Source organism: Polypterus senegalus, chromosome 6, assembly GCF_016835505.1.
Source record: "Polypterus senegalus isolate Bchr_013 chromosome 6, ASM1683550v1, whole genome shotgun sequence".
Taxonomy (NCBI): Eukaryota; Metazoa; Chordata; class Cladistia; order Polypteriformes; family Polypteridae; genus Polypterus; species Polypterus senegalus.
The window spans coordinates 72,818,069-72,830,130 of record NC_053159.1 but is presented as its reverse complement, the minus strand read 5'-3'; the positions used below and the strand labels follow the sequence as shown (position 1 = coordinate 72,830,130).

At 36.6% G+C, this 12,062-nt stretch overlaps 2 protein-coding genes across 2 annotated transcripts in view; one reads left to right on the top strand and one right to left on the bottom strand.

Moving 5' to 3' along the window:
- The window catches only part of vps8 (VPS8 subunit of CORVET complex), a 740,642-nt gene that overhangs the window by 661,830 nt on the left and 66,750 nt on the right, over positions 1-12,062 (bottom strand). The gene's annotated exons all lie outside the window — the stretch shown is intronic.
- The window catches only part of LOC120531173 (kelch-like protein 10), a 40,962-nt gene that overhangs the window by 25,269 nt on the left and 3,631 nt on the right, over positions 1-12,062 (top strand). The window contains exons 2-4 of the mRNA XM_039756340.1: positions 2,196-2,691; positions 3,358-3,978; positions 7,585-7,734. Of these exons, the coding sequence (XP_039612274.1) occupies positions 2,239-2,691; positions 3,358-3,978; positions 7,585-7,734 (1,224 nt within the window). The 5' untranslated portion in view covers positions 2,196-2,238. The remainder of the gene's footprint in view (positions 1-2,195; positions 2,692-3,357; positions 3,979-7,584; positions 7,735-12,062) is intronic.

Below are 12,062 nucleotides of genomic sequence, written 5' to 3'. Positions count from 1 at the left end.
AAATCCATCATTCTGGAAAAAACAACAAAACAAGAGACTGACATGTTTCATAAGAAAGCTTTTTTATTTTGTCCATTTTTGAACCCAGAACTGAACTTTAGGAATGCCAATGCTTCTCAACTCTAGTGAACAGAGTAACAGGTTTCACTGGTGCCAATACAATTACTAAGGTTTCTCTTATAACCAGTTAGCATGTAAACGTGATTAATTATAAAGAATAAGATAATGTGAGTTTACCATTAGGACATTGAAGGAATGGCTACTGAAAGTGAAACTTGCAGCCATATGTGTAAATTAAAAATCAGTAACTGAAAAGAGTAATAGTCCTTGGAAGGAGCACTAATGCTTTGGCTAACCAGTTTAATGGTATCTTGATAACAAAAGGTATTAATTCCTATCAAAAACATGAAAATATCTGGATGATCCCAAACGTTTGAATACTGGTGTATGTACAAGTCTGGCAATAATGATTCCTCTCAAAGTAAAGGGTGTGGTGGGTCACTATTTATAGCCTGAGCCAGATGATCCATGTTTATCTGTAGAACAGATGACTAGTGGGATCCACTAAAGTATGTAGTTGGTAAAAAAAGGACCCAAAGGATATGGCAGTGTTTAACATTTGTAGCAGATGCACAAAAATGTGACATTTGGAAATGTACATTTTTGTGTAGACTGAGGGCACTTTACTACAAATGGTCACTTGTCTGAGCAAATGAGAGCAAAAAACTAGCCTAAATGCCGTGGCATATCTATTGCATTTAATGGTGGGTCAACAGTGACCTGAAAGACATGGCAAATTTAACAATTTTTAGAAGCAGTACAAATTGCAGGATTTTATTTTTTAAAATTTAGACAATGGGAACATTAACAAAGTTTCATCCTGAACAAATGACATTTAGGGTGCTTTTACTGATTTTAAACTTAAAACTGGGTTTTGAGCAAATTTGACCAAAGGACATTGTAAGTTAAGAAACCCCAAATACCAATTCATGCAGCCTTAAATTATTACTGCCCACAAATGTAACATGAAAGGATTCAGCCATGTTCCATTGTCCTCCTTGAGCTGTCTGCCTCATAGAGCAGCATGACCTACAGCAGATCATATGAGTATTATACTGTATGTTGCTTTTCCCATTATCTTTTTGATGATTCAATAGAGCTTCTATCCCCTCACCCCCTTCAGGGAATCAGACTACCCTATAATCCTTAACCTTTGGTTCAGGTTTAGCTCGGATGGATCAGGTTATGCTATGTGAGGGTGGTGTTGTATCGTTAAGTTTTATTTTTCTTTATGGCTATATTCTACCTTTTATTTTATGCTGTTATTCTGATTTTGATTTAATACTAAATTAATAACAACAAGAAAAGATAGTATGGGCTTCTTATTCATTGATTCACCATACTCCAATAAAAGCAAGTACCTGTACACTGGAAGTGTGTTTGGTAAAAAAAAAAAGGCATTAATTACAAAAACACCATAAATTTAGACATTAAAAGCTCAAAGGAAAGTTTAGTGTTAGTAGCCAGTACTGTATAAGGCTTCTCCTACTAAGATCCTTGGCAATGATGACTACATTGACTATTCAAAGTATACTGTAAGGGGCTTTAAGGGATCTGTCCAAAGAAAAATCCTAAAAATCCTAATCCTAAAATCCAAACATTATAGCATCTAGTCTGGCTATATGCTAACAAATGTTTGTCGCTTTATGTTCCATTGTCTCAAATATTTTATCAACAAATAAGGCTGCATTTGTTTTACTTGATGGATAAGATTTTTTCTTTCCAAAACTATATATTTCTTTGTGGACTGCCAAAGGCAATTAATCATCTGTGTAAGTTTTAATAATGAAATTTGAAAAGAGTAAGTGTAAGTCTTCTTTTGGAAACTTTTTGGACCAAATCTATTTTAAGATTTTGGGTGGGATGTCAGTTAGTCCGTCATTTTCTAATCGGTGTTTTCCTGAACAGAGTCCCAGGGGTCTTCTGGAGCCTATCCCAGCTAGCATAGGGTGCAATGATGGATCAAACCCTGAACAGGGCGGCAGTCCATCACATCATGAAATGGGGAAATTCTGTGACAATTTATACAAAAGAGAACATAAAGATGACCAGGAACTGAGCCTGTTCATCTTTACCTTTTATAGCTAAAGCCATTCAGCTTATGGCACATAATATGTATGTGATTTTACTTGTAGGGCCTTGTTCTCAAGGAGGTGGAACAGCAAAAAGAAAAAGAAGATGATATACAGCATTCCTGGAATCTCTCCTGACATGATGGAGATGATTGTTACATTTGCCTACACCCAAACTGTTTCACTTACAGAAGAAAATGTGACGCAGCTCCTCTCTGTGTCTGATCAGTTTAACATACTTGGGCTTGTCAAACTCTGCTGTGATTTCCTCGAATCCCACCTCAGTTTGGAAAATTGCCTAGGGACCTGCAAGCTTGCATATCGGCATTCCTGCTCTGAGACCCACTTTAAAGCATTTAGATTCACCATGAATGAGTTTAAAAACCTGGTCACAGTGTCGGAAGAGTTCCTACAGCTCAGTTTTTTTGAATTGTATGACATAATTGAGCAGGATGAGCTCAATGTTCAAAATGAGAGTCAGGTCTTTAATGCAATCATGAAGTGGATCTTCCATCAGCCAAATGAGAGAAAAAAATTCCTCCCTAAACTTCTTTCAAAGGTACTGGGGGTTATGTTTTAATAATTTACCAAGTTAAGTACTGTCATTGTGTAGTTCACATGTTCTCCTTATGACTTTTCTCTTGGTACTGCGGCAGCTTCCAGAGACTCGAAGGCTTAGTAGGCTCAAATCAAGCTGCACCAGCATTTGCTTTCTCTGTTGTTGTTCACTATCCCCTTTGCATCTCCCTTTCTCTTGAACATTTGTTGCTTTTTTTTTACCTTATTCATTTGAATCCTTTGGTTTGCAATTTTTTGGTGAATTTTGTATTTATGGATTTTTGGACTAGTGTTTATTTGGATCACCTTTTGCTATAATAATTCATTAAATTTATATTGCGCTTTTTTCACTACTCAAAGCACTACCAGACATTTAGTATATAGTTTTGCTATTGTGCTTTTTTGCTTTGTTTTGGAGGTTTTCTAGTCATTAAATACATTTAAATTTAAAGATTTTGATTATTTGAGTCAGGGATTTTGTCAGTCCCCTCATGCTTATTGAGATTTTAAGCCTTAGGCATATTTGAATTTGTAATCTTCAGGTCTTTTTTTGAAATAGTTAGGCCCTTTTTTGAAGAGTTTGGGTCTAAATCATAAAAGCATCTTGAACATAGTTTTATGTCAAGAACAAAATTAACTGATGCTCTTGTTCTTCTTCAATTTATAGGTACGCTTAACTCTGAAAGAGTCCAGAGCATTTCTGGATAATGCAAAGAAGAGTGATTATGTGAAAAATACTGTGGAGTATAAACTTTTTGTTTACAGGGCCTTGATGCAGTTGATAAATGAACTCAGCATTACTGAAGCAAGTACCCCAGAGCCTAGCTATTCCATATCACATACCCGCCTTCCATACAGCATCCTTCTATCTATTGGTGGATGGAATGGCAGTCATCCAGCCAATATCATTGAAGCGTATGATGCACGTGCCAAGATTTGGACAGATGTGACCTGTGAAAAGGAGAACCCTCGGGCCTACTTTGGAACTGTCTATATAAAGGGATATGTTTATTTAATTGGTGGATTTGATGGCATTAATTACCTCAACATGGTGCACAGACTTAACCCTGTGACCAGAGTCCGGCAAGAAGTGGCTCCCATGCATTCTTGTCGCTGCTACTTTAGTGTGGTTGCACTCAATGGTTTCATCTATGCCTTAGGGGGGTTTGATGGTCATAGTCTCCTTAACACAGCTGAAAAATACAACACAGAGTTGAACCAGTGGTCATCAACATCTTCTATGAATGAGAGGAGAAATGATGCCAGTGCCACTGCATTAAATGGGAAGGTAATGTTTAATATGTTAAGTGAAATTAAAATAGAGACGATATATGGATGAAGAAGGGGATGGCATTAATGGACAGTAATTCAAATATAGGGCAGCATGGTGGCATTGCTGCCTCGCAATAAGGAGACCTAGGTTCGCTTCGTGGGTCGTCCCTGTGTAGAGTTTGCATGTTCTCCCCATGTCTGCGTGGGTTTCCTCCCACAGTCCAAAGACATGCAGGTTAGGTGCATTGGTCCTAAATTGTTCCAAGTGTGTGCTTGGTGTGTGTGTGTGTGTGTGCCCTGCGGTGGGCTGACGCCCTGCCCTGGATTTGTTCCTGCCTTTGCCCTGTGCTTGTGATCCTGTGTTAGGATATAGCAGGTTGGATAATGACTGACATGACTAACTAAATTTAAATATACTGCAAATGAACAAGACATTTTGAACTCCACTCACAATGGAGTGAAGCAAACCAGAAGTTTAGCCAGAAGAATACAACTGTTGGCAGTCCAAGTGAAAATATAGCCTATGTCTTGGCATTAAATACACAGAGACTTTTCTAATTTAGCTATATTACTGCATATGTTTCAAAGAAAATCACAAGACTGTTTATGGTTTGTAATAATATAGAGAGGACATTTTATGAAAAACGACAAACATTTTATAATTCCTTTGTTTGTATAGCGGCCAAAGTAATCAAGAATAAAATCTTCCATCCATCCATCATCAAAAATGCTTACTCTAGGTCAGGATCATGTTGAGACGGTGTCCTTCCCAGTAGTATTATGCCCAAGACAGGAGCTAACTCTGGATGGGGCACTAGCCATCAGAGGGCTTATACAATACACCCACACACACATACAGGTACTACCCTGCTGAGAAGAGGCAAACTCGGGATTTGAATACCTGAACACTGAAGCTTTCAGGGCAGCATTACTAAATAAACACTGTCCCGTATTGTGATCGATCGTGCTACTTTTTCCTTCTCTGGGACTGGTTCAGCCACTTGGCTTCTAAATTGCACAAAGAAGGCAAACAGGAGTGAACTGAGCAAAGAAACCTTTATTCTGGCACTTAAAGGAACAGTGTTAGGGCTTTCTTCAGTATTGGAGCTTTTATTCATGCACAGAACAGACTTGGCAACTTCCTAGTCGCCTGCCTTACTCAAGCGATCATCACTCTGATTATAAGAATTTAAAGGCGTCTTCCTTAGGAGCGCTCAGCTGAAGAGTGACAGGAGCAGTGGCTGGGGTAGAACTGGATGTGGTCTGGACAGGACAGAGAGACATCAGAACAGCACATAAGGGAGCTAGTTTCAAAACCTCCAAACATTGTGTGATAACTGACTTGCGCATTACTGTCTGGCTCTGATTCTGCACCGGTAAACTTAGTTATTTGAGAATGGTGTTGTTTTGTATTTGAATGTTGTTTGAAAGTGTGCTATCTCTGTGGCTAAACTAGTCTCAGAGAAGGAAAGTACAACACAGTTGGTGAAAATTTCCTAGGGTGTGGAACAATTATTTGCCCCAATGAGAGTTTCACCTAATTAAAGGAATTAGTTAGAAAATCATGCCCAATTTAGGTTAGCACTACCTAATTGCTCTTAAATGTGGAAAAAGTATAGTTGACAACTTTTTGTATGAAAAATATTACAAAACGTCAGTTTAAAGAAATGGTGCTCCCACATTTAGAACCCTACTTAACAAGTGGAGAACATTTTTGAAAGTGCCTATTATGGCATTGTTAATGTTAAGTCTAAAAGAATCCCAAGGATAATGTCTAAGAATCTGCATGATGGTTTCACCCTTGCTGTCAGTGTTCTTCATTCCAATATCAGAAAGACAATGGAAGAACAAGAAATCCATTGCAGAACACTAAAACAGAAAAACTGGTTCCTATTATAAACAAGAGCGTTGTTGACATGATGTTTGCTAAATGCACATGCATGATGCCCAAAAGAGGATACTTTTAGATATTTATGTCTGGAATTACATTTCACAGTAAGAATTAAGAGTCTAATATCATGGCAATGGTCAAGCATGCTAATAAGGAATGAGGAAGGAATGAGCTTTGCTTTGTATCAGAAGGAGAATGTCAGCCCCGCTGGTGCATCAGCTATAGTTCTCGTGCATTATGGTTTTGCCTTTAGAATCATCCGTGTCACAGTCCTACAGTTTGAAAAAATCAAGATTGTTCTTGACATTCCCTGTTTTGGAAAATGGAGTCTTAGCTTATGCACAGTTTAAAAATGTGGTGGTTCAACTGATAATGTTATTTTACTAATCAAAGCACTTTTGGTTTTATTCCATTGTCTTAATTATAGCAATAAAATTACTCCTCAAAATGCTGTGTATTGAGAAAGAGCTCTGTCCTCTTTTATTTTATAGAACAAATACTTGTATATTAACATGACAGCATAATGATGAAATGATTAGGCTTGGTATCTCACAGCTTCAATGACAAAGATTCTGTTCCTAGTATGTCTAGAGAGGAGGCAGTGTTTTTGCAGTTTCTTCAGGAGTTTTAGAACTAAGAACTAAGAATCAAATTTTACATTGCTGGTTAAACATGGTGGTAGTATTTCTCTATCACATGGAAAGCCAATTTTAACATTTTGAAAACTCAAATATCTTAAAAATGAATTGGAGAAATCTGAAAATACTTCTATTTCAAGATATCTTAAATTCATATAAGTCCTAATCTCTCTATTATAATAAAGATGTTTCAGAGAGACACTTTCACGTCCCGCGAGACAAGACTTTGTGCCAAGAGGTTTAACCATGGCCGGGAACGGAAATTAAAGACAAAGAGTAGATGACAAAGTAGAGCATCATAAAGAATTCAAAAACGTTGGTGCAATACACATGCAGAGCAGATTAGAGATAATGAAAGTCCCAAAAAACGATAGTAATTAGCATAAACAAACGAAAATTATTACTTGGTGAAATAATGGAATAGCAAAAATTATATTGATTCAATATATTGTTTGGATTTAAACTTTAAGTGGGAGACTTGTAGATTGTCTAATTCGTTTTGCCATTAGGGAAAAGTAATGTTTCTTCCCAATGAAGAAGAGAATCCGCGAGAATTAAAAGCATTAATTAATAGCATTAGTTTATAGCTTTTAAATTAACCTAACATGCATGTCTTTGGTTATGTGGGATCAGAACCAGAGTACCTGGAAAAAAACCTCACACAGACTGTAGAGAATGTGCATATCTAGTGTGACGAGGTGCCACAGTGCTAATAACTGCACCACCAATTCACCCACTTTTGGACATATATAATTACTGTGTATGTTATATAAATGCATGTTAGATGTGTAGAGTAATTAGTATTTTCTACTGATGTATAATAAGGATCAAGCATTTTTGATTAAAATGCTTTATACATCAAAAGGTGAATATAAAAAAATGATAAACTGATGAGAATATCTTGCATTTGTGTTTCCCTTTTCTAAAAATATATCAGTCTTAAGAAATTACTTATTTTTACATTTATGTTAATGTCAGTGAACAGTTATTTACTTCACTATTTAACATTAGCCAGTTTTTATTTGTAACTAAGATTTCCTTGCATATGGTAACTCTGACCTTGAATCAATGGCTGTTGTCTTTACTCTTACAGATTTACATTTGTGGGGGCTCCAAAGACCAGGTCTTCCTCGCCACAGCAGAGGTTTATGACCCTCAAAAGGACCAATGGTCAATGATTGCACCAATGCCGACCAAGCGGAGCAGCCTGGGAGTAGTTGCATACAATAATGAAGTTTATGCAGTAAGTAACCTGATTATTGAGTCATATTTAACCAATTATTTTAAAGTCTCCACCACCTTCACAGTCTAAATACAACCCTTATCCTGCGTTGTCATCTTATCATTCAGAACAATCACCTCCATGTACTATTGAGCTCCTCCACATCACTGGTAACTTACAGTGAGTCTCAAACTCTTAAATCTAAAAGTGGGAAAATATTAATGTCTGAAATTTTGCAGAAAAAATATAAACATATAGTAGGTTGTCTTCTGTTTTACTTTCACCTATAATTTGTAGTTTGAGCTTCAGAACTGTGTCAACATTGCAGTTTGCAGTTTCATTGCATATTAGTAGTTGCTTCTCTATGAAGAACTGCACTGTCTTTATTCTTACAATTCAGGCTAAACACTAATCTGCAATGTAAGCAATAACTAGGTGGCATACTACATATGGAAATTGAACGTGATGTGTTGATTTGATGTGTTGATTTGATTTTAGAAAAGCTTTCTTCTTTCTAGTACTATATCTATATCCTAAGCCGTTAGATTGAATGTCACTTTTTTGAACGTAACTCGAGTATTTTTTAAAAAGTGCTATTCTAAAGAAACAAAATGACATTTGAAAGTAAAACAATAGTTGATTATTTAACCTTGCACTAATTTCAGCATTTTACTCCACACTCACAATGCAAAATACTGCAGTATTTTGTAAATTTGTTTTTAAAAGCACATCACTTCTAGGATTAATCTATTGTTTATCTGATATTATCATTAATTAAATCTTAAATGATTATCTTGTATCATCTTTAGTTAAATAAAACCCCATTCACTGAACACATTTTCTTCCTTCATTGTCCTGCTTTAGGATCTGCCATTGTACTCATGACAGATTTTTAAATACTTCTCTGACACCACAAAAGTTACAGTCTGTTCCTGATCCCATTCCTGTTTACTTTTGAATGTGAGATCCCTGACTTACTGCTGGTTTATGCTAGATCTGTTATGCACACAAAGCCTGATTTATTTTCTTATTAATGCCACTAGAAAAAATGTTATCTCTTTAACTATAATGACTCTGAAATTGCAATTTTATTCTCAGGATCAGCAAAGCTCAGTTACCTACCTCAGCCATTTCACTCACAGTTTGCATATTAGTTGGCTACTGACTTGACACATTGCAAAGAACACTGAGAATAATTAAAATATGTTTCCTGTTGCTGTGTTGTGTTAAGAGTCCTTGGGTGACCCTATCTTTTATGTTCTTTATTGTATAGACATTAACAAAATGTCTCAAATTCCATATTCTTACCACAGTGTCAAATACTGCAGTTCAGCAATTCCTCCTTCGCTTTTATATCATACTAGCAAAATACCCGCGCTTCGCAGCGGAGAAGTAGTGTGTTAAAGAAGTAATGAAAAAGAAAAGGAAACATTTTGAAAATAACATAACATGATTGTCAATGTAATTGTTTTGTCACTGTTATGAGTTTCGCTGTGATATATATATATATATATAGCAAAATACCCGCGCTTCACAGCGATGTCATGTGTTAAAGAAGTTATGAAAAAGAAAAGGAAACATTTTAAAAATAATGTAACATGATTGTCAAAGTAATTGTTTTGTGTATTTGGCGGCAGCGTCACGAAGTTGTTTTCGGCAGCTGCATCAGAAAATGTACCACGACGTCTGACACGCCTCCTTTTTACTGTTTTCTCACAGCTTGGATTGCTGCTGTCATATATATACACACACACACACACATATATATACACATACATACATACATACATACATACATACATACATACATATATATATATATATATATATATATATATATATATATATATATATATATATATATATATATATATATATATATATATATACATATATATATATATATATATATATATATATATATATATATATATATATATATATATATATACATACATACCTATCTACATCATATATTCACACATACATACATACACACACACAAATTATATATATGTGTGTATATGTATGTGTGTGTGTGTGTATATATATATACACATACATATACTTGTGTGTATGTTTGTATGTGTCTATATGTGTGTGTATAGGTTTGGTCACTGAGTGCAAGGGAAAAATAATAAATTATAGTCTATAAGTTATTAAACAGTAAAACATTAACGTTTTAAGAAGTACAGGTACATTGAAATTACATTTTCTATGTGACCGTTCAAATTTGTGCCTCGCCTGCTCGATTGTGAATCGCCTTAATATTATTTTGCCGTGGTGTAGAAAAGGGGTCCCGTGTTTGCACTTGTCTGGGCTATAGCGCAGGGGGAGGATGAAAAAAATTAAAAGTGCTCACTTTGACTTAAGGCAGAAGCGCAGTCAGCGCCTCAAAGGCCGGCACAGCTATGCACGCCAGCTGGCTGCTCGACTTTTGCTGGGCAGGAGACCCCAGTTTGCAGACACGCTCATGATATCAAAAGTCTCAGTGCTCTTTGAGGTCATTCATATATATATATATATATATAGCAAAATACCCGCGCCTGGCAGCGGAGAAGTAGTGTGTTAAAGAAGTAATGAAAAAGAAAAGGAAACATTTTAATAATAACGTAACATGATTGACATTGTCATGAGTGTTGCTGTCTTATATATGCCTGCCTAAATAAGTCACCCTCGCTTTGCTCTTACTTTTTTACCGTTCATTTAATCATGGCTAGTGGCGGAAAAATTATAAAATGAAAGGAGGATGGCTTTACCAAAACAATTATTGATGGCGAATCGATTATTCATAAAGCTTGAATTGGTGATCTGTTTTTCTGTGTTAACCTCATATTTTTTCATACTTCTTCTCAAACTAAGGTGGTGCGAGGGTAAAATGAATCGGGATGCGCTGATCAATGTAATCCGTGTACCAGGAAATCATGCATTGACAAAGCTCCCTTTGCTTGTAATGCAAAGTGTGATTAAATGCATTATTTTTTAACGTGTTATGGAGCACATGCATCGAAGCTTCTCGGCTGTGCTTGTGCTAAGAAAAGGAAAGATTTTAAAAATAACATAACAGGATTGTCAATGTGACCTTTTGTAAGTAGTGCCTGGAGGATTCAGTGTGTAGAAACTCTATAGAGACAGCGTGTGTATTAACTTGTGGATTTTTCTGTGAGTATTTGGTGGCAGTCTGAGGAATTTGCTTCGGAAGACAGCGTTAGCGCGGAGCTCAGCTCAGAGCAAAATGAGGTGGGAGGGAGATGATGACGTGACTCCCCACCCGCCTTAACTGTCAATCCCCACAAACACAGTCTCTCGGAATTTGCATAAGCACACCCCTTCACCTACAATTTTAACTTAGTTACAAAGTGATCAAAACTCTCGTTTATATCCTCGCCCTCTCATTAAACTTGTATCCCGCATTACCTGTGTGTATGTGAAACGCCAGCGGTAGCCTGTCTATGAACTTAATTTAAAGTTTAGGTTTACACCGTGCTTTCTTTCCAAGCTGGCAACACTCATGAATATATGGTAGTATATGTCACTTCGCTCGCTTCTTATTGTTTCGCTGCCTTCTCAATTATATAATGCATGTTTTCTTGAGCGCTTTTTTGAGGTCTTCCTGGTTTTCTATGTACTGCGTGATTACGTGGGAGGCGTGATGATGTCACACGAAACTCCCCCCGGCGTTGAAGCTCATCTCCATTACAGTAAATGGAGAAAAACTGCTTCCAGTTATGACCATTACGCGTAGAATTTCGATATAAAACCTGCCCAACTTTTGTAAGGAAGCTGTAAGGAATGAACCTGCCAAATTTCAGCCTTCCACCCACACAGGAAGTTGGAGAATTAGTGATTCAGTGAGTGAGTCAGTGAGTGAGTCAGTGAGTGAGTGAGGGCTTTGCCTTTTATTAGTATAGATTAATAGTTAACTAGACAGAATAAAACAACAGGCAGGAGTTAAGTTACATAAAAATAATAAGTAAAACTAAAATAAGTTTTGGCAAAACATTAATAATACAACCTGGGCAATAATCAGTTCATCTTGCTTAGAATTTCATGTAGTTCACAGTTTAATTTGCTTTTGATCCAGCCTGTTCCAATATGGCCTTTGAATGGAGTGAATGATGACTTGACCTCCTCCATGGATGAGAAATGGGAGAAGGAGAGAGAGAGAGAAGTAGAGAGAACAAACTTATAGTAGTTCCTTTCACACATCATGGACCAACTGGGTGTTGTGGTATGCAGTGACCATTCTGCTTGGCACAAAGTTATCTTTTCGTCCAGCCGGTCAATCAGTTTATTTTTCCGCTCTGGCCTCCCATCCTAGTAAACCATGTTCCTTCCTGGCCAGAATG